This window comes from Oxyura jamaicensis, chromosome 1, assembly GCF_011077185.1.
Source record: "Oxyura jamaicensis isolate SHBP4307 breed ruddy duck chromosome 1, BPBGC_Ojam_1.0, whole genome shotgun sequence".
Taxonomy (NCBI): Eukaryota; Metazoa; Chordata; class Aves; order Anseriformes; family Anatidae; genus Oxyura; species Oxyura jamaicensis.
In genome coordinates, this window is record NC_048893.1 from 78819319 (window position 1) to 78842719 (window position 23401).

At 43.7% G+C, this 23401-nt stretch overlaps 1 protein-coding gene across 1 annotated transcript in view; it reads right to left on the bottom strand.

Annotated features, from left to right (window-relative positions):
• Positions 1–407: 407 nt before the first annotated feature.
• LOC118158307 (alpha-2-macroglobulin-like protein 1) overlaps positions 408–23401 on the bottom strand; it is a 30904-nt gene continuing 7910 nt past the window's right edge. The window contains 28 exon segments of the mRNA XM_035312948.1: positions 408–644; positions 1066–1107; positions 2297–2399; positions 2703–2771; positions 3470–3560; positions 4692–4813; positions 5239–5454; positions 5864–5886; positions 5889–6047; positions 8685–8838; positions 9192–9266; positions 10884–11040; positions 11138–11219; positions 12091–12267; positions 12704–12787; positions 15779–15830; positions 15991–16112; positions 16250–16376; positions 16590–16815; positions 16910–17018; positions 17579–17684; positions 18062–18164; positions 18166–18233; positions 19056–19202; positions 19770–19915; positions 20470–20533; positions 21357–21578; positions 22458–22622. Of these exon segments, the coding sequence (XP_035168839.1) occupies positions 637–644; positions 1066–1107; positions 2297–2399; positions 2703–2771; positions 3470–3560; positions 4692–4813; positions 5239–5454; positions 5864–5886; positions 5889–6047; positions 8685–8838; positions 9192–9266; positions 10884–11040; positions 11138–11219; positions 12091–12267; positions 12704–12787; positions 15779–15830; positions 15991–16112; positions 16250–16376; positions 16590–16815; positions 16910–17018; positions 17579–17684; positions 18062–18164; positions 18166–18233; positions 19056–19202; positions 19770–19915; positions 20470–20533; positions 21357–21578; positions 22458–22622 (3219 nt within the window). The 3' untranslated portion in view covers positions 408–636.

Genomic DNA, 23401 nt, shown 5'->3' on the forward strand with positions numbered 1-23401 from the left:
AATCAGGTGTCTACACAACACAGAGAATTTGGAGCAGATAATTTTGGCCTAATGGCCTCCCTTCATAGGACACTCTCTGGAAAACTGGTAAAGTAGTTCTCCTTTGGCTCCCCCTTGCCTGTTCTTACTCTTCACCTGTGACAGAAAGATGGTTCAGAGGGCCATGTAGCAACCCCAGATCATGGTTAAAAAATATTTTTTTTTGCTTGGAGTTTGATTTCAAACACACTGTTGTGTTAACTCACTTGAGAAGGTATCTCAGAGATGTGACTCAGGGAGGAGAGAAATGCTTTAGCTAATATGACAACCAAAAGAAAAATATGTAATCATGACCTAAGAAATGTTTCTCTCTCTTTTTTTCAGACATTGAACTCTGTGCAGATTTCATCAACTATCACGTCACTGCATTCTTTTCAAGTTCCATATACTTTATTTCACTCAAACCCAATCTACTGCATGTCAAGTCATGTTTCACATAGAAACTACGGGCATCAAAAGAAATAGGGTGCATCCAACAGAACAGAAGTGGGTACAGCACAGTACACAGAGTAGAGCCAGAGCAATGAAGTTTCCCTTATGGAAGTGGGAAACTCACATTGCTGGTTCCAGAGCCATGGGGTTCTTGTAGGAATCCATCTAGACATCTGCAGAAAGAAAGAACAAGAAAAGGCACAGTGCATAATGAATTTTTAGTAACAAGTAAAAGGGCCAAGAGGTCATAGGGAATGAATTGCAACATCTTTTTGTCATTGACATAGGCATTTCCAGTTGCATTCAGATTTGGGATACTGTGAGGACTGCACACGAGGGATATATGGAAGTCGAACAAAAATGGATCCTTTAAACTCTCCATGGTACGTTCAAACCCTGGTCTACACTGAGATCATACCTGGACTAGAAACAGTGCCTACAGCTAATACAGTAGATTTCAATTTAACCTGCAGCCCATCTAGCGCTTGATGGAATTAAATACAGAACAGAGGTGGGCTGCTTTGCTTGCTTACAGCCAGTTTTCTGTTCCAACTATTTCAGCTTTTCCCATCTTGAAAGCCTATTAACACCAACCTGAACTGCAAGGGGAATTGTATTCTCTTGCTGTGTGGTCATCTGTAGAAAAAAAAAGAATGGATGGTGAGCTGCAGAACTACGTGGTAAGATAATGCCAAGCTTCTTTTTCTTTAACACAGCCATCCCACTACCTTCATTTTTCTGGCTGTGAATACAGGAACAGAAAAATGTCTAGAATTTTCCTTGACATGTGTCCACTCCAGCTATGAAAGGTACTATTACACAGTGTGATGCCTTCTAATAGAAGGATGTTTTTTTAAATAGAGAACCTTTCAGTAGGTTTTCCTGGAAGCCTCACTTTTTTTTCCTGATAATTAGTATCTTATTTTCATTTAACAATTTTTAAAGTGTAGATATTAAGCACAAAAGTTCTGGTAGAGGATGGGATAGCAAAGAGAGGGCATATTAGGTGACAGTATTTAGCTCTGTAAATGCTGGATTAAGAATTCTCCTCCTCTTGACATAGTATGGAAGGGAGAGTAAAAATGGAATTCAGTGTACAACATGTAGACCTACAGTGTAGCTTTCTAAATCTCCAGTGGTACCTTTTGCATTTTGCTCTCAAATTCTTTTTTAATAATTCTTATTGTTCTGTCTGCTGTTTTGCCTCATGCTGGTCATGGAATAATCAGAGAGAGGCTCACAATAACTCCAAGATTTTTGTGTGCTAATAGTTCATTTAGAGCTTTAAAGGATAAGAAATTATTTTCCTAATATCTTCTCAGACATGACAGCACCCAGTGGGCAGTAGGATTATTACACTGTATTTGAAAAGCAACTAAAAGAACTAAATTCTGCCTTATGATGGATCAGGGTGGCAGTATGTAATACGGATTTTAAACATTTTTATAAATATTTTTTATTTAAATATATTTTATAAATATTTTTATAAATATTTTCAAGAGAGCTAAGAAGCAGGAGAAGACCTGATAAATTGACAAAGAAACTTTTTTTTCTGCAGAGGCCTAGCATGAAGTTAAAGCAAGTCAAAGAACACAGTAATTTTGAATACATGTACACCAAAATATAATGACAGTGTCCAGCAGTCTCATCCCAAGAAACATACAGGGACAGAAAAGTGAATGATTCTGCAACTTGAATGTAGAAGTTCTGTACAGAGGAAACCCAAGCTTGGAGTTGCAGGAAGAAGTGCACCGAGTAAGGGTTATAAAGGATATGAGTGGAGGGTAAGAATAGTGACTCTTTGCCTATGCAACTGAAATCTCACCTGGCTTATAGTAGTCATAGACATGTACTGTTGCTGGTTTCAGGTTCTGTACTTCAATATCTTGGTCCACTGAGATGTTAAGCTTCAGAGAAATCTTATCCAGCTAGAGGGAAGAACAGAAAGGAGCATAAATGCTCTGTCTGTCTCAAAGTCATCTGCATCCCAACTTTATTCCCTCTGCATCAGAGATTTCTTTCTTCCCCTGTCCCCCCCCCCTCCCAATTCCTCTTTTGCCAAAATGTTGACTTGCTTGACCAGCCTAGGTATTTGTATTTCTGATCTCTAAAAGTCCCAACGCAAAACACTGCTGTTGCTACTATGAGAGACCCAACACAAAGTTCTGCTGTTGCAGTAGCACTACTTGAATACTACTTGAATGAGCAGATCGCTGTGGTCTTCCTCTTACCTCTTCCAAGTAGATTGTGACTCTGTCTGTTTTTATCTCTGTCTTTTTCACAAAGAGTACCTTCTCCAGCTGTGTTGAAAGACAAGAGATGGGCTTGGTTAGCATCAGCTCATTGTACTTGCCTATTATTTCACACATACTTTGGTATTTGTCAGTGTACCACTGCTAATTATGGCACTTAGCCTAGATAAGGGAAGGCCTGCATTCCCTAACTATAAGGGCATTTATATTTGCTGAGAGCAGACAGAGCCTTAGAAAAGACTTTCTCAGATCTGGAACAAATATCCTTGAGCTCAGATCCTGCTTTCAGCACTTGTAGAAAAGGTAAAGCCATTTAATAGGAAAATATGATGGATCTTTTAGCTATTTCCTGGAACACTGAAGCATGTCATTAAACAACTCAATGGGATTTAACAATTATTTATGGAATATCTCTCCAAATAAAATAGCACTGGCAACCGAGAGGAGTTTCAGTGCATCCCAAACGGTTCTAACTAGGTTTTTCAGCTCCATTCTAATTTCTTCCCTCATACGTGACCTTCACTCCTGGACATGACAAACTGCACCATTCTATGGTAAGTAGAAAGTTACCTTGTGAAATAGCACACTATATCTGCATTTGGTTCATCCAGTTAAGTTATCTTAATATAACCTCATAGTAGCTACCATATTCCAGCAGTTCTTAGAGGTTTGGATATTTGTGGCTGAGCTACATCTGGAAAGTAGATCTTCTTATCTTCAGAGGAGGACAGAGGAAAAAGCCTTACCGCTTTCACAGACCTCTTCATAGCAATGAAACCTGACAGCATCTCCACCTCCACCAGGGCCATGTTACTGGTCCCACGATCCCCGATGTAACTGAAGAAAGGCAGGAGAGAAGCATATTAGATGCGGAAGGCATCACAGCATTTCCAGTGATGGACAGGGGTCCAAATTCTGGTATGCTCTACAGTGATATGAAAACACAGCAGCTTGCCTAGCTAATAGGAGAAATGAAAAAGTCCTATGCCCCACCTACCTGCTCAATATGGAGGGAGATTGTGTAGCAAATATATGATGCTTAATATTCACACTGCCCTCTAAAAAAATTGAAGTTATCTGTAATATTACAGATTGGGAGTGGACTGGTCTAATTTTCTTGCTCTCCCAGTGCTCTGGGAGATGTTGAGCTGACTCAGATGGTTGCTGTGACTATGTAAGCCACTGCCAATGTGTTTCCCTTGCTTCCCCAGGCCTTAGCTCTCTCTTCATGATCTCCTCGTGATATCAGTGTATAGTTAATTTCGTTTTGCGTGGAAGAGATAAAATATGTAATTTGAGGAAAGAGCAAGATTACACAGGCCTTGAAGATGTCTAAGGGATGATTAACTGAGGAAATGTAAATCAGCAAGACCATTATGATGACATTCTTGAGGGAAGCATCCTGATGTATTCCCTTGAATATGTCACCAATCATTGTAATGTGAATAGTTGGCTGAAAAACAAAGATTGGGAGTATTCTAATGTGAACTATCCATGAACTATCCTCATTTTAATAGTAAAAATCATGCCCCTAGTCTGGGAGACCCCACCTCAACAAGGGACCCTTCCTCTCTGAGGGTATGTAGAATGATTCTGTCATATCAGCAGTTTGCTAATTATGTAACCAATCAGAGGCTAGGGGATTATACAAACATGTAAATGTATTGATAAGAGATTGTATAAAGAGTGGCTTGAAAAATCCTTAGGGATGCCAGCTTTGTGGGAAACCACCTGGTACCCAGTCTTGTGTAATTCTGAAATAATATCTTGACATAGGGTGTGGATTGGCTCATTGCACACTGGGTAATGAATACAAACTTTTTATCAGACAACACTTGGAATCTATACAGAAGAAAAGTCTGCCCTGGTGTTTGTTGCCACAGACAGGAGGTATTTAGGTGGTTCTGGTCATATTGCTGCGGCTTCCACTTCTGCCTACTGAAGGAAGAGCTTTAAGGAATCACATACCTGACAGATATGTGGATGTCAAGCTGTTTCCTGACACCATCACACTCTCTTGGTACTGTTTGCACATCCAGGACAAAGGCCTCTCCTGTTTCTGGTGGTGGGGTGTTATAGTAGAGAGTACTCTGGTGGAGGAGAAAACATGTCTGTGAAGAGCCCCAAAGCTTCCCTGTAGGGGACAAAGGCCTATCTGTGCTTCCAGCTTTTAACACATCAATAACCAGTAACTAACACAGCTGGCTACAGCTGTGCTTTCTGTTCAGATAAGCTGTGTTCAGCACATAGGATCTGATATATCCGCCAAATATAACCCCCAGCTTGGAGGCTCAGCAATCTGTAACCCAAGGCCCCATTCAGTACAATGCTGTCTCATTTTTACTGAAAAAAAATTAAGTTGTGAGAAAGCACATTAGCTAAAATCCTGCCCATAAAGAGAGAGAAGCCAAGCTTCTTCAAGTTCTCAGAACCTGAGGCAATAGTACCTACTTAGAACCAAACCTCAGAGAGTCAGTGGAAAAACTTAACAGCTCTGTTCATTCTGTATGCTCACCTGGACATACACACAGCCACTGCCGGTCGCCTGTACTGTGTACGTCCCTGGGACTGCAAGAAGAGATGCCTGATGCAGGACCAACTTGTTGTTCCTGTGCACGTGGAACTCTAATGGCGAAGCCTCCTTTCCTTTCACTGTCACATTTACATTTCTCATTTCATGAGGAAACAGGGCTGCATACTGAGCCAGTGCCTGCAGGCTAACAACTGTGTCCTGAAGATAAAAAGAAAGTCACTTTGGTATGAAGCAGTACAAGATCCATCATACTAATCCAGGCACTACATGGAGAACCACACACCTCATGGCCCTGTATCACACTGTGATGTGACTGGGGTATGTGCCACTAAGTGCACAGGTAGCAGGATGACTTCTTTTAGTTGGCAAGGGTGGCTTCAGAGCCCTAGGAATGGCAGTCACAGACTTGGGTAAGCCCAATTATACCACAGAAAAGAAGGTTTTCCCCCCAGAATTCCCATTCCCAAATAGGGCTCATGTATGCCTCTCTGTAAAGGATGGATCTGGAATGACATACACATGCGAGACACATGCACATGCAAGACACATGCACATCAGTCCAGGTACAGTACCTCTCCTTCCCCTGTAACTTTCCCCAGCTTGTTACCTGTGTGGAAGCAAATCCCCCATGGGATTTCTTTGTTCACTGAACCAGTGCACAAGCTTGCTCACTGTGTTTTCATTGACTGCCAAGTCTGGGTTGGAGACATGAGCCAGAAGGATGTAGGCTACTATCTCAATCATAGAAGAAGAAGATTCTTCACTGCTGGAATCTGATGTCAGATGCTCTGCTGTTGCAGGGATAAACATGTGGAAGAGGAAAACATTAGACCCCTATGAGCATTAGCTCATGCTGTGCCAGTAACCCTGGAGGACTAGCTTTCTTTATAACATCAGAAATGCCTGCAGCTTTCTGGACCACCTCAGAGTGCAGAAGCCAATTCTTCCTGTTTTTTGTTTGTTTGTTTGTTTTGGTTTTTTTGTTTGTTTGTTTATTTTATTTGTTTGTTTGTTTTGTTTTGTGCTCTGAAAGGCCATCTAGCCATGTTAGACCGCATTTGTTCCTTTAAAAGCACAGGAGATCCAGGCTGCATATATGGCCCCAGATCCTCGTCAGTTCTAAGCAACTGTTCCTCTGGAACTGGTTGATTCTCAACACAGGTTTTTTGTTTAAAGTGCCGTCCTGGTCTTATTGAGCTCTGTGTATATTCAAAGCTATGTCCTGTTAGTGGTGACAGTGACGAACCAGGTCCAATTCCCCTCATCCCACCCTATGATAAGGGAACCATATTGGTTTTCACTCTGCACCCATGAACTGCTTTCTCAGTGATGTGCTGTGAGGAGGGTGGATTCTGGACAGTGAGTAGTTCATTAAGGTCATTAAGTGGTGTAGAATGCATAACTTGACTCTGAGAGCCTGAGGGCATTTTTGGTCTGCCATGTGGAGACAACTATTTCTTGCCTTAGAACCTAGTTTTACACTCTTGTTGAAGTCCTCAATGCAAATTATTCCCATCCTACAGTATTTTTGCTGTTTCTGCACTTACCTGGGATAATCTAACAGGATTCTTCATGCTGAGAAGCTCTAGGACCTACCTGCAGTCAGTTGCATCTATTTTACAATAATTGGTCACTCCTTGAGGGTGAATTGCTGGCAGGCAACTGGAGGAGCAAGACTACCCAGCTGATTTTTTTGCGTCCTACCTATACAGTGGATATGCTGGGACAATTTGAGATACTAGTGGGTTTCCACCTATGGTCCAAGCCTATAGGCGCTGAATGCACTTGAGTCAGGTTGAAAGCTTTGCTGTAGTGTTGGTAGAGGGTAGCTAAAATTCAGCTAAGAGTTTAGATTAATTGTGCTACTGTAGAAGTCTTCTGCAAATATGTGGAAACCTGAAGTACTAAGTCTATTTTCAAAACAAAACTTCACTTTTGAAAAGAAGAATCACAAAATCAGTTGTTTGCATAAAACCAGCATAAAGACTTTAGAATTTAGCTTAGGGACTTTAAAGATTTGTATGACTTCATCATGCTTATCACAGTGGAAAGTTTTCACATGAGGCATTTTTGATTTGTTACTTCCAAGGTGACATAAGCAGAACAATTTTTTCGTTAAGTGATAGAAAGCCTCTGGGAGATACAGCCATAGACAAACTATAGATTAACCTTGATTCTTTAAAAAGCACCAGATTTCTCTTCAAGATCCAACTGTAATCCTGTTAGTGAAGATAACAGAATCCCAGTCACCTATCCATGGAAGTTATGTCTCCAGCCAAAAGAAGGTAGCCCTCTTAGGCAGGGATTCTCCAGCAGATAAACTGGCTGCTGTGGGTAGCTGCTCTCACATCCTCAGACTCAGCAGGCAGGACACAAACACATTTAGAAACGTATAGCACTTTCCCTCTATTACAACTCCATTGTTCTTGGCATGTCATTGCTAACTATTATCAGTGGAAGCAAGAAGCAAAGAAAAATATTTTTTGACCCGTAGGCAATTTGTAGTGTTCCATGCCCTAAGTTCTCAAGAGGATATTTTCCAAAGTGCTCAGTAAGTTAGAAGCATCAGACTGACTGAATATCAGTGAGGATGTGCTCCAGTCACTCATTCCATATGTACCTTTTCAGTAGTAGCTCTAATGTGTGCAAATCTACTCCTTCCAGTTCTCACACCTGCCACCCTATTAAACCACCTCGGCAGCTTGAATGGATATGCAGTGAACTACACTGGTAGCTGGTATGACTGAAAAATACTCTCTTCCTTTTTCTTCTGTTATTTTTCATTCTCAGTGTAGTTCACCATACTGCCATATGAACAGATACGGGGAAGAACTTAGTTAAGGCAAGCCAGGTACTGCTGTTACCAACTGTATCACCATATGCTTAGGTGATTTCAAACCCTACCTGGAATCTTCATTCGGGATAGAAGTCCAGTTGTTTGCAAGTTAAAGAGACAAAATGAAGAACTGAACTAAAGATTCATAAACCCAAGATCCCTGAGCTGAGTAGAGCAGCAATGTGGAAACTGTCAAAAGGCTTGAATGTCTTGGCCAGCAGCTGAATAGACACAGTAAGGTAAGTTGCCTCTGTGAGGTCTCTTGTATTGTGTATGAATTGCTGAGGAATAATGGGGGCAAGATTTGAAGCCAACTCTTCCTAAAGTGAAGTGAGATGTTGACCCCACAAATTAAATGTAGATTGCATCTGTTCCTTTTGACCATAAATTTTCTCTTGGGTCCAAGAAATTGTCTCCAGAATTCTCTTCTGAATACTAGAGACCTTTCACAGCTTCAATATATTATCATTTTCTGACACAAAAGCCAATGTGAGAAAAGTTAAATTTCCCAATCCACTATAATTAAATCCTACCAATATCAGGTCTTAAACACACTCTCTTGAACCCATTCTTCTATAAGGCAACAGCCTACCAGTTTCCTTCTCTAGCTTATCCAGGAGCTGTTGTCTTATCTCCATATCCTTGGTCAATGTGAAGACATAAGCCATCAAGGCCTTGACATAAAGATTGGTCTCATCAATTGTTATATTCTTGAGGCAATGCAAGGCATTATCCAGCATTGTGTCCTGAGAAAGGAATCCAAACACAGTAAATTTTCTTTGGTACTTTTTGTTGTGAAATTGTATCAACAACACTGCAGTATTCCAGGTACATCCTTCCTGCAAGCCCTGCATCATTTTCAGAAACAATTGTTCCTCCTAAGATTATCTGGGAATGGCAAATGCTCTGCTTGCTGAAATTCGGGCCATACACATTCCCAATGGTAAAAATTTCCTTTTGAGCTGATCATGTGCCAAGGTGGGGTATGACAGAGCCTTTCACCAACTCAATCTGAGTACTCCCTGAACCCACAGACCTTGCGAGGAATGATGGATGGAGCATGCTCCCAAACCCTACAAGATTTCAAATGTGACTTACAATTCTTCTCCAGGTGGAGTTCCACAAGTGCAGCAGTGATATAGGCTGTTAATGAGAGTGTATCATCCACACCACCCTGTGAGTCACATAGACAGACATCAGAAAGGGACAAAACCAAACATTGCTTGCCTACAAGAATTGTGTGGAATGTTATTGTTTAACCACTGAAACTGCCTATGGATAGCATATTTGCCAGAGTGTAGTAGCATGCTTCTGGACATTCTTGATGTAGGAAGTGAAAAAAATCACTCCTGGCTCATTTCCTGAACATTGCAAAAGTCTGGTCCTGAGAACAGCCTCAGAGCCATGCAGCCTAGGCATGCCTTCTCATAGAAGGGAATGAAACAAAGTGTTCATAGCATCATAGAATGGTTTGGGTTGGAAGAGATCTTAAAGATCACCTAATTCCAACGCCCTTGCCACAGGCAAGAATACCTTCCATTAGATCAAGTTGCCCATACCCCCATCCAACCTGGTCTTGAACACCTCCAGGGATGGGGCATCCACAGCTTCTCTGGGCAACTTGTTCCAGTGCCTCACCACCCTCATAGTGGCCAGCTATTTATTTTATAATATACGTTACAAATGGACATTAGAGAAAAGGTTTTATGATGCAGGATTTGCATACAAGAAGCAATGCAAGTTGACATACAAATCAGTTGACTGTTAGAGGCCACAGGTTAACATGGGTAAACAGGCATTCAAGTGTCTCCTTCCCCATCAGAGAACATGTATTCTCAGGGAAGTTTTGCCTGCATCCTCAGACATGAGACGAGACTGCATCATAAATGAGGGGGGAAATTTGGGCTGAGATGCTGTGAAGCATTGTTCACACTGATAGCAGAATCTTCAAAGTGCATAGGAGGGCACTTTTTTGTGCCCCAAAAGATGTGTTCAGACAGAAAGCCCATGTTAAAGAAATGAATGAAAGTCAGACAAGGATGAACAGTCTACATGTACACTCTGGTTTTATTTTGTACTGCATAAAATTTTTAAGAAAAAAAAAAAAGTGTAACCCCTTGCTCTGCTAAAATATCAGCTTGTTTTCTTTCATAAATTTGCCTTGTATTTAGTAAGGGTGACTTTGCAATATGATCAGTCTGGATTATTCTTACCTTTACAAAAAACAAGAACCCAGGTACTGCCAGAGGGTATGCAGATGTTTGGTACCTGAGCACCGGGCATGTTCATTGTGCATTTCCAGCTACAGTGCAGGGATCAGTTTTTGGGGTGCCAGGCTCCAGGAGAATTTACAGTCAGTGTACAATGCAAGGACAATTGTGTCTTCAGATAATTCCATATTAGAGCACAAAGTCAGGCCTATCTGGACAATCTTTACTGTGGGTCATAAGGCATGAGAAGAGGGATAATCTGGCCAAAGTATTCTAGACAAGCACTAGAGGATACAAATATTTCTCCCTGTGCCTCTAATGTGCCTTGGCACAATCAGCCATGGTGCCATTTGGCTAGAGCAAAAATGAAGAAAACCCAGCAGTGATTAAAACTTCATGTTGAGGAAACGCATGGTGTTTTAGGCCATGCTTCTTCATTCTGCTCTGGGAAGCTGTCTTGGCTGTGCTAAGCCATGAGGAGATTGCTTTGTGCTACTGTGCACAGCAGAAGAGCCTAGGGAAGTGAGCCTGTCCTTACATTATGTTCCCCCCAATACTACTTCCATGGCTATTGGCCATACCTTCAAGTCATTATTGAAGAGCTTCCCCACACTCTGGAAGCATCCACTGGGCAGTTGGTGCTTCCGCAGCCAAAGCACAGCATCCTGCACATGATCCTTATTGATGTAAATGTGAGAGCTGGCCTGCCCAAAAGACCTGGCCACAAAGGCTGTCAGCCTGTGGACAGAGCACAGAGTAATCCTATGTCACAGCCAGGAGCAGAAACAGTAAGGGCAATAGTTTTGTGATGACAGCAACAACTCTGGTCACTCACCATGTATTGCCCTGCGTGTCTGCTTTCCCAAAGGCACTGTAGGAACCATCGTCATGTTTGTAGAGCAGCTGACGCTGGTAACCTGTGAAGACAGGTGCAAGGGCACAACTCTCAGTGTGAAGGCATGCAGCATCTCACACTTTACCCTTGCTGAAGGAAGCATGTTTTACAGCAAGAGACTTCACCAGTTCCTACAGAGACATTGAACCAAACCTACTACACCACAATGCCTTGTGCATCCCATGGCACCAGTTACCAGTTGCCATTGCCCCTCTACTAGTACCATTCTCTTGTGTAAGTTCCCATCTCTCAAACATCTGTCCCAACTTATGGTACAGGAAAGAAAGGGAGATGAAGGGAGTAAACTTCCTATCCATGGGAGGCTGCTTAGCATTCAGTGTAGCAGGTTAAGAGGACTGCCAAGCTGGAATGTGATGTGCATTGCAAAATGAGACACAGATAGTAGCACTGCATTAAATTTGGATTGTACTGGACAGAGCTGACACACCACTATAATAAATGTCTTAAACCAAAAGGAAACACTAAGTTATCAAACTCCTATCTATCTCCTATGGCCACTCATTATTCCAATTAAGCAGCTGATGCCCTCTTTCTACAAGCAAAAGGCCTCTGTCTGCCTCAAACTGATAAAAGAACAAAACACGGGCATCACGTTACAATGCAAATCACGTTACAATGCAAATCATTAATTACCCACACTATTCTCAGAAAAGCAGGCTTAATACCTCAATAATAGCCAGAGATAGAAGTCTTGTTTCCTCAGAAAGATGCTTTACTTTTCTTGAAACAATTTCCTATACTCTGTAGTATCTTTCTTTGGCATAGCTCTGGCAGTGCTTCCTCTCCTGCTGTGCACCCAATAAACCAATGCCCTACACTCCTGATTTATAGTACCTTCTTTTTGCAGAAGGAGAAGGAAGGACAATGTTTACCAGTTGTCAGGAAATACAATGCTATATCTTCAATTTCTGGGTCCAATTGATTAGTCTTCTGCAAGTACTGGAGTATGAAGATGTTGGGTGCAAACTGAACCATGTTCTGTTCACCACAGCCAAAGGGCATCTCAAGCAGCTGACCTAAATTCTGAAGTGCTGGGCCCATGATATCCCCTAAAATTTGAGGTGGAGGAGATAGAGAAAGAAAAGCACAGGCATTCAGCAATATGAAATGAAACTCTACTGGAATCCTGGAAAAGAGCCAGCTCCTCATTAAACTGAAGCAATTCATATCACATTCAGATTTCTTCAAATCCTTCCTGGATTACTCCAGCACAGCAAGGGAAGACTGCATCATTCTGGAAAGAGGCAGTGAGAGACATCAGAGGAGATCCCCCGTGTCTTCCTCGCCAGCCACCTAGGCATCACCCAAGATCATTCCATATGAGAGCAATTACTGCTGAAAAAGGTTACTTGATACACATTCCTGAGGCTAACATTACACCCCCTTCAGTTTATCTTATGAGGAACTGGGTTGATGTAGCATTAAGACCAAAGCTTATGCAAGCTTTTCCCACTGAGACCCAAGAGCAGGTAAAGCCTTTCTCACCAATCACAGAGAAAGTGGCTCGGCGAGATCCCTCCAGTGTTTCTGCAGGCAGGGTCAGGGAGAATTCTTCAGAGACTGTATTATCTGAGGAAGGCAAAACCCAGAAATGTATTCAACGGAAACTTATCACACACAGTGACGACGACCTCCTCCACAGGCAGCCCCTAGTAAGCACGAGCGATGCGGGCATGGTGTGCCAGCTGGGCATAGCAGGGCAGGGCAGGGCACCCCCTCCACTGGCCGAGCAGGAGGCCCAAGAACACTTTAACTCCACAACCTGGCACCGTTCCGTGACTGTCTGTGCAGGTCAAGGCAGAATGGAACCAGATAGCTGGTTCGAAGCACAGTCTGCAGGGAACCCCTGGCCAAACAACCAACAACTCCCCCCAAAATCAGCACATGAGAAAGGGAGAGAGGCCAATAGCACAGAAGAATGGGAGCTTGCAATGGCAAGGGCCAGCAGGAGGAAGTCTTCATACAAAGCCTGAGGTGCCCTTGCAGAACTGCTTCACCCCTCTGCTGACTGAAAAGGAAAGACCCATTGCAGGGGGGATGGAGCTGAGTAAGGCAGCCCAATCTTCTCCCCACATAACAACTAGTGAAACTAAAAAACAGGTGAAGGGTGATAGTAGTAGGAGACTCTCTTCTGAAAGGTATAGAAGCACCCATCTTCTGACCTGATCTGCTCCTGATAGACGTCTGCTGCTTAACTGGGGCTCTTGTCAGGGATGTCACCAAGAGACTGCCAAGCCTTGCACAGCCTAATGACTATTATCAACTGCTGTTGTATCACATGGGCACCAGTGATGCAGCCAGGAGCATGCTGATTACAGGATTACAGAGCCCTGGGAGCAGCGGCAAGGAAATTTGCAGCACAAGCATTTTTTTCATCAATCCTGTTGGTCAAATGGAAGGGGATTGAAAGGGTCAGCATGGGTCAGCAGGAGAGCACCTGAAGAGCAGCACAAAGGAATTTCAGCCTCTCTAGCCAGTAAATCAGCTTCACCAGGGGGCCAACTTAAATGTCTCTATGCTAATGCACTTAGCATGGGGAATAAACAAGAGGAGTTAGAGATGTAGACACACCTGCAGGGCTATGACTTCATGGGCATTACAGAGAAGTGGTGGGCTGGCTCTCATGACTGCAGTGTTGGAATGGAAGGATACAGGCTCTTTGTGAAGGGCAGGCAGGGGACATGAGGAGGGGATGTCTCCCTCTACATCAATGAGCAGCTGGAGTGCATGGAGCTCTGCCTGGGGATGTATGAGAAGCTGACAGAGAGCTTGTGGGTCAGGATTAAAGGGAGGGCAGGGAAAGGTGACATTATAGTGGGGGTCTGCAACAGGCCACCTGGTCAGGAAGACCAAGAAGACAAGGCCTTCTCTAGACAGGTAGAAGTAGCCTGACATTCACGCAGTCCTGGTCCTCGTGGGGGTTTTCTACCATGCTGGTATTTGTTGGAGGGACAATACAACAGGGCATAGGCAACCCAGGAGGTTCCTGGAATGCACTGATGATAACTTCTGTCTCCGAGTGACAGAGGAGCCAACGAGGAAATATGCTATGGACCTCATTCTCATCAAGGCGGGGCTGGTGGAGAATGTGAAACTCTAGGGCAGCCTTGGCTGCAGCAACCATGAAATAGTGCAGTTTAGGATCCTGAAGGCAGTGAGGAAAGTGCAGAGCAAGCTTGCCACCCTAGACTTCAGGGCAGCAGGCTTTGGCCTCTTCAGGGATCTGCTTGGTAGGATACCATAGGACAAAGCCCTGGAGGAAAGAGGGGCCCAAGAAAGCTGGTTAATATTCAATGATCACTTCCTCAAAGCTCAATGCAACACAAGAAAGAGAAGTCAGGCAAAAATGCCAGGAGGATGGATAAGAAGTTCCTGGCCAAACTCAAGCAGAAAAAGGATGCCTACAGAGGGTGGAAACAAGGACAGGTACCCTGGAAGGAATACAGAGACATTGTCTGAGCAGCCAGGGATCAACTTAGGAAAGCTAAAGCCCTGTTAGAATTGAATTTGGCCAGGGGTGTCAAGGGCAACAAGAAAAGCTTCCATAGGTATATCAGTGATAAAAGGAAGACTAGGGAAATTGTGGGCCCTCTCCTGAAGGAAACAGAAGACCTGGTTACCTGGGATACAGAGAAAGATGAGATACTCAATGACTTTCTTGCCTAAGTCTTCACCGGCAAGAGCTCTAGTCACATCGCCAAAGTCCTGGAAATCAAAGGCAGGGACTGGGGGAGTGAAGAACTGCCCACTGTAGCAGATCAGGTTTGAGACCATCTAAGGAACCTGTAAGTGCACAAGTCCATGGGACTTGATGGGATGCATCTGTGGGTCTTGTGCAAAGCATTCAACACTGTCCCACACAACATCCTTGTCTCTAAATTGGAGAGACATGCTTTTGATGGATGTACCACTCTGTGGATAAGGCAATGGCTGGATGGTGGTCACACTCAAAAAGTCACAGTCAACGGCTCCATGTCCTGGTGGAGACCAGTGATGAGTGGCATTCCACAGGGGTCAGTCAGTATTTGCACTGGCACTGTTTAACATCTTTGTTGGTGATGTAGACAATGGGATTGAGTGCACCCTCAGCAACTTTGCCAACAACACCAAGTTGCTATAGTCAACACACTGGAGGGAAGGGATGCTATCCAGAGGGACATGGGCAAGATTGAAAGGTGGGCCTGTGCAAACCTCATGAAGTTCAACAAGGCCAAGTGCAAGATGATAGGACAAGGAGTTACAGCTTTAAATTAAAAGAGAGTAGGTTTAGATCAGATATAAGGAAAAAATTCTTTACTGTGAGGGTGGTGAGGCACTGGAACAGGTTGCCCAGGAAAGTTCACTTCAAATTCATGATCATAGAACTTCACAACAGTCCTTAGAAGTGTTCAAGGCCAGGTTGGATGGGCCTTTGAACAACCTGGTCTAGTGGGAGGTATCCCTGCCCATGGTGGAGGGTTGGAACTAGATGATCATGAAGGGTCCCCTCCAAACCAAAACCATTCTATGATTCCATCCTGCTCTCAAGATGGACAGCAGCCAGGGATTTATGTTCCATACCTGTAGCACAGAGAAAGGCATTTTGCGTCTTCTTTTTTGGTACGCCTTCTGGCTGCAGGTGAAGAAAGAGTAGTTCAGAATGGGAACGCAGGAAAGGAAATCTCCATGCCTCAGTAGGCCTGTTTCCAAGAAAGGGCTAAGCTTCCTCCTGTTAATCGCCTCATGGGATAACTCACTGTATCCAGGTGTTCTCCAGACTGGGTCTGACTAACCTTCACAAGCAGAGGTTTTATCACTGTGTCTGTCTTTCCTCGCAATGGTGTCACAGCAACCTGGTTATCACACAGATCATGTGAATCTTCTGCCATGCTGCTTACAGTGATATTCACTTTGCCTGCAAGAAGCAAAAGGGTACGCCATTGAGCACTTGCAGCAGAGATATCTATGTATAAATGACAGGACCAGACACAGAGGCAGGCAAATTTCACACCTCCTCCCACTGTTGCCACACATCCCTCTCCTCAACCTCACCCAGTCTGGTAGCTGTCACATTCCACACAAAGGTTTTTGTTTCATTGGCACAGAGGCAGCTGGTGAACTGGCAGCCTGGACAGGCATCCACCTTTAGTTCTGGGGTGTCTTTGAGGGTGGTGTGCACCTGAGTGTGGTGGGGTATACAAACGCACATTACCATAGAGTTAGTACCAGGCCCTGCTCAAATGAGCAAATACCATGGGTCACAAAATATAAGACTGTGCTTTGTGGCCCAGATACCAGTATCTACATCTCCTGAGAAGCTCACAGTTTGCCTTTAGCTGTAAGCTCAAGCTTTTGCTCTAACAGAGGCTATGGGATTGGGGGGAATACTCACTTGGATACAGTCCTTGAGATAGTTGAAGACAGTGGCTTTTAGGCTGAAAGTCTCTCCTCGGGTCACAGAGTAGGGCAGTGACAGATCTACAAAGAAAGGCTGGAAGACCCTAATTGTGGCCAAAGGAGAGAGCCCAAAGCCAGTATCGGCAACACAGAAGGTATTGGTATGCCATTCTGTAATAGTGTCGGGTACAGTAAGTTGGAGAGATGCTTGCCCTTCATCACTACAGCAGGAAGAAAGAGAGGAGAACTTGCTCAGGAGCAGTCAGAAGTTTCCAGGGGTCTCTCTGGGGAAGGCAGGCAGAGACTGTTACCAACCCAACAGGGACCAAATCCCAAATCCAGGTTTCTGGGAAATGTGTCCGTGGTTTGGGCTTCTCTGTGTCATCTGACTGAGGTACAGAATCAGCACGGCCAACATAATTGTCTGCAGAAAAGCAAGCGGTACATCAGAAAATAGCATGTGTCAGTACAGGTGAAATTGCTTCTTCATTTGCAGGCAATCTAACACAACCATAAATGACCTGTGACACAGAACAGTGTACGCAGGATTGACTTTTCAGTGACAATATCACACAGTGTCTGTATCGTTGGTGAACACAACTTTAGGGAGAGAGAGTTGGATGGACTTTATCCTGAGGCTCAGTCTGACAAATCCAGAAAGTTTGGTCTGGATCCAGAAATGGACAGAACACTTAAATGGAGTCACACTGTTTTAAGAAGTCTGTGAAAATATTGGTGAAGAGCACAGTACATTTTCTGTGAAGAGTGCAGGACCCAGGGACAGCCAATAAGGCAAAGAGATTTGAGCTTTTATTTTTGATTTGTAAATCAGGTCCTTTAAACTGAACACAAACATCATTCCTTTCATACACACAAACAAGAGAAACACAGCAGGGTGGAAGTCAGCCATCTCAGCTGCAGCCTAGCCAGGACTAGGAGAGGAGAGCCTCTTCAGTCAAGGAGATGGGCATTTCCATTACTTACCAGCTATACTGTCTTTGCTGGACAACACCTTTTTCTTAAAGCCTCGTTTTATACAGGAAACTGGTTTCTTGATTTTAGTATTGGTTAATATTTTCATGCGCAACATCTGGAAAAACAGCAAAGAGAATAAATCAGTGATAAATAAAAGGGAAGAGGAATGTTGAAAATACTTGAGATAGCAAGAGTAAGTGAGTTGTTCATAGATGAAACAATTAAAAATGCTACTTGTTTGTATGCATAGACTTACAGATTTCACACTGGGCAGTGCATGAGGAATGCACTATGCTTACTGATAAGTTTCATCTTTCCCTGTAGTCGCCAGGTGAGTGTGGACATGATGGAGAAGAACAGGGTACAGATGACTTTTAGCAATGAAAGTCAAGGCAGCCGAAGTTTCCTAAGAGTAAATTCTCTTAGGCATTCAGGATGTCATACTGGCGATCACCGTCTCAGGAAAAGTTCTGTACAAATGCAGAAAATCACCTTAAACAGATTAAAGACATCAGCTTCACTTTGGTACCATGGTGCTTCCATCCGAGTCTTTTTATGGAGACCAGATTTCTGGGGCAGACAGGGGTATGCATCAGTCTTCCAGGTGATAAGGGAACCCTCGTCCTCCAATTACAAAGCTGTCATCAAAGACTGTCTTATACAGCTGCAATGGAAAAATAGAGGTCTTTATAAGGAACTGGGCAACATATGCATGTATTTGTTTGGGTCTACTATTAGTACTGTAGCCCTCTATTATACTTCATAAAGCTTCATAGTTGAAGATGTTGGCACTGGCCCAGCTTGCACTAAAGGACAAGGAATGAAACCCAAGGAATGAATGTAGCCAAGAAACCCTTAGTTTGCAGACTGTCACCTCTGACAGTGCAAGCCTTTTGACTCTAAAATGAAAGATTTGGATAGGACACATGACTCAGTTTGAGCACAAGGCATTGGCATATCTGAGTTACAAATTCAGCCTTGTGGGGTTCTGTCCCTTGAGTTCTGTTTTCTAAAGAGCTGTTCAAGTGCTCAGCATGAGCTGTCATATGGTTATAATTCAGCAAGGCTGGAGGCAGAAGAACAGGAGGACCCTACCAGGGCAAAATTCACTTTTAATGGCTTAGCCTCACTGCCTGATAGCAGATAGAAGAACAGAGAGGAAGGTAGATGTGAGGAAAGTGCTTTCCCTCTAAGCAATGAGCACCAGTGTCTCTTTGAAGCTGATCTCCCCACCTACTTCTGCAGTGGTGTGCAGCTTCCACCACTCTCCAGACAGAGGCCCACAGTGCAGGGCAGATGCACTAGGAATACAAACAACACATAACTGCTCAGAAGAGGCCCAGGAGGGGGAATATCAAAGCAGCCACCTAACGATGCTACGTCCTGTTAGGACTATAGGCTTCCTCTTTTCAGGAGTCTCCTGCCAATGCATGGAGATAGAAAGCAGGCAGACATTGTGGGGATGGCCACGGGAGGCTGCACTCACTGTGTCTGCCGTTAGGGTATTGTTCCACGTCAGGAGGACACTCTTGTCAACAGATTGGACAGAGCACAGGGACCCTGGAGCAGCCTTGAGATCCAGACTGACTTTTGAACCTGGGACTTCCTCCTTGCTTGAGAAGTCCAGTGCCACCTGCAAAAAGAGATGGGGTCAGAGGCTTACTGTTGGAGGGTGGGACCCCATAAGTCTTAGGTGTCTGGACAGCAGGGTGAAAAACAGAGAATAAGGTAGGGAAGGGAGCTGAGATGCTGACAGAAACCATCTTGGAAACCTATTGCGAAGGTTACTGGGGCTGCAGTGCATAGAGCCCAGTCAAAATTCCCCTACTGCCACACCACCACCTCCTGCTGATCCAGAGCTCACACACGTGGCTAGGCAGGCAGACTTTCTTTTGCATTAGGGAGAGGACAGGGGATAGTGTATTCCCAAGTTACTCATGGGGAATGTGGGGAGTTCAAGGGGGCCTGTTTTACTCCTTCGGAACAGCTTTCCACTCAGTGTAGGGGAGGGCAGAACTAGGAATTTAGGTAAGAAGGAGGTTACCTGTTTGTTTCCCAGTCAAAAATACTGGACCTCTGGTTTAGCATGTGTCCAGCTTACAGGTTTTGTCTGAGGATAAAACAAAACCAAGAACCACAGCAGACCAGAGCATACCAATGGTACAATTGTCCTCTCCTTCCATTGTGTGTTTCTACCTACCTTGTTTTTAAAGCATGTTGCTACTTGAAACTCTTCCACATCAGCTACCACCTCTCCATCCAAGAAGAGAGCATACACTAGAAGTTTGATGTCAGGAAGGAAGTCATTGCCAACAGTCAGAGTGAATGAGAAGGAACCCTGTAGATCTGCACAAGACAACAGCAAAGAAGAGGGAGAAAACTCTCACTTGAGTTCATACCAGATAGAATCAGCTGATTGGGGTAGGATACACAATAAGAATCACAAGAGGGAATTCAATGCTTTCTACCTGTAGACAGGAACATCCCCCCCCACATTGTCACAGATTACAGATTAACAATAATCCTATTATACTAGCCACTGCTTTAGCTCAAGGTTGGCAAAAATATCTCTTTTTCCTCCTGCACCTTAGATAAGCAGCAAGCTACACATTTTTTTTTTTTTTTTATTTTCTCCAAAGATACAAGGTAGCAGCAAAATCATAAGGTTGGGTATTAGGTCAATTAGACAAGACAGAAGAAGGACACTTGTCTAGAAGGCCACTGAACTGATGAGAGTGGAGGTTGTGCTGGTCTAATGGGGTGGACCACACACTAAGAACTCATTTCAACAGCTTCTTCCTGTGCATAATAGTAACACCTGCAGAGATTGTCATTGGTTGGCAGTCACAATTTTCTGGTATTGGTTACGTTGTACTTAATTTTCATGAGGTTCTACTTACTCTCATGCTGGAGAATTGATACCTGTTTCTCTCCACTGAAAAGGATCCTGCCTTTGGCAATCACCTGAAGAGCAAAGAGAAAAGCCTTGAAGGGCCGGAATTCTGCAGGCATGAGGAGAGTGGGAAAAGAACAAAAGAAGAGAGAAAGAAATGTCTGACATATCGCTACAGAAGCTCCTCTGCTAGGCTATGCCATAAAGAGCTCTGCAGCAGAGGTGGTGGTAGCTGGGAAGGGACCTCAGAGGTGTTGGTTAGGATTTGAGAAGTTGCCATTTATAAAGCCAGAGGTACATCTGAGTCTAGCACTAGCAGCTTTTTTTAAGCACCACTGAGGTCTGATTTCACACTGTTAGGATACAACACTTTTCAAACTTATGAATGAACTCAATTCAGTAACCCATATATATAATAGCCTCTCAGTTAGGCTGAAAGTAGTCGGACTCTTGCTTTGGACTCACTTTCCTGTAACTGGACTTCATCAACACATGATAACACACCTCTGGAGTGCATCAAGGCCCTGGCAATTTCAATTTTGTTTTGTTTTGTTTTGTTTGTTTGTTTTTCTGTATGGAACCAGGCCAGGGGAAGTCAGCTGCATGAGAGATTGCTTCTGAGTTCACATAACAGAAATTAAGGTGAATGGCAGGCATGTATCACCCCAAGGTTAGCCCAGGACAAACAAAGCAAAGCGGCTGGAGGTTAGGAGAAGGCCCAGGATCTTGAGGATAGGAGGACAGGAGGTTGGGACAGAACAGAACACACAAACTGACTTTTACTGTCCTGGGAACAGTATACTCTTTACCAAGAGTATCTGTGTGCTATTGTGAAAAAGATAAAGTACCAGTAAGTGTGACCTTGCCTGAGATTCAGATGTCTTCTCTGCTCACCAAGTAGTAGAAATCAATGTGGTCTGCTTTAGAGCTGAGTTTATTCTGGTCAAGGATGTAATCCACTTGCACTTCCTGCTCTTGACCACAGGGCATCACATCATTCCTGGCCTTGATCTCAAGGAAGCTGTTGCTCTCAGAGTAGAAAGGTTTCAGCCAGTGGAAGCTATCCTCAATGCCTTCAGATTTCTCCTCAGTGTCATTTCCAAGGTAGTAGGTGCCCTTCAGAGCACAAAAACATGAGTAAGCAGTCAGTATGACCTGACAAAGGAGCTTGTACACTTTGAGTCTGAGGAGAATACTAAGTTATTACCTGGCAGATGACACAGCTGTATTCTTAAAACTTTCTTTTGTTTAAGGTCAATTTTGAAGTCAATAATACTTTCTCTTATGAAGTTTTAGCAAAAATCTAAGTTTAGTAGCTTTGCACACAATCTTAATTTCCTCCTTTGTCTTTCCATGGGAACACACTTAACATCAGTCTTTAACTGTCTGCATTAATACAATACCTGTGTTTTGTGTTTTTAATTCTGCTTAGATGCCCTTAAGTACAACAGGTGCAGAAACAGCTTTTGCATAATGAAGGTCTACTTCCCTGTGGAGAATCTAGGGCTCTGCAGACAACATCTGTGGGTCTAGGAATAGGAACTAAAGCCTGCCCCTGGGCTCCCTGAGGACAGAAATCTACCTCCCAGATTACAGAGCCTCTAATCACCAAACCACACCAACCAAAATTAGGGGACTTCACCCTGGATAGGCTAGGGTCTCAGGGGAAAACATCCAGAGCAATAGTTTCTTCCAGTCTGAGAAACAAATAGTAATGGGAGGTCATACTGCTTAGGCATGAATCCCACATCAGCTGCAAGGAATGCAGAGAGTTGGAAAGATGCATGTACTGCCAGGCTGGCCACAATGAGCTTCAGGTGTAGGATCAGGTGTGAAGAGAAGACGAGTGCTTCCAAGTCTGGTATTGAAAGGGAGGTCAAATGAGATTAGAAGCCAGAGGATTGTGCCCCAGAAACCTCAGATGTCTTCCACTTTCTGGCCCATTCCTCCAACTGCCCTTACTTTATTTATCCTTTCACTGTGGCTAATACTCACCTTCAAAGAAACCAGTGTGCTGTTCCAGCTGGTGGTATCCAGTGAGAAGTGGACTTCCCCTTTCTCATTTGTGAGGAATGACAGGTGTGTCTCCTCATCGTCAATGTCAATTGTTAGGTAGACTGTTTCGTTTTGGAGGGGAGAGTCATCACTGTGGCAAAGCATCTGCAGACAAGGGAAGGAAGTTAACATCCCTTATGCAACACTCCCAGGCCCCGACAGTGCTTAATACAAATTATTACTATCATCAGGCTTTCTAAGTCCTTTGAGCTTTCAGACAGGTTGGAAGGATCCAAATAAAAACTGAATAAATATACGAAAACACCAGTGTGCAGCAGTTCAGGACCAGAAATAAAGTATAGTGCAGCCATACTATACTATACCTACAGTTGGCTATAGGTAAAAGTTACCTATATTGGGTTAAAAAGAGGTAATTTCCTTGGATCCTAAACTTTTTCTTGGACAATGCTCCAAGATCCTAGAAGATCAGAAACTGTCTTGTCTCCAGCAACTTAACTCTTACTGTTTTTTGCCCTCCTTCATGATGTGATTAGTGCTGGCCCACATGGAAGCATTTCTAGCTCCAATGGGACAGCAGGCCTAGCATCATGCTGTGGACTTGTGTCAGAAATGACTGACAGTGAATGGATACACAAGGCTTTAGTGGTTTCTGCCAAGCTGCCATAACCATTTGGAGAGCTGTCCACAGGTAATAATATTTCCCTGCTGCCAACACCCCCATTCCATATGCTTTATATCACTCAGACTAGTTTCAGGAGCTGCTCCTGAGGAGGCTCTCAGAGAGTGCAGCTGGCTTTAAAATTCCTTTTCGGGGAAATTACTGGGTTAGAGTGTAGAGAAGAAATTGCTTCTATAGAAGGCTTCATTCATAGTTGCCGGATATTGACAGAGCAGCACTTACTCTACCAGAGACTGCTTCTTTC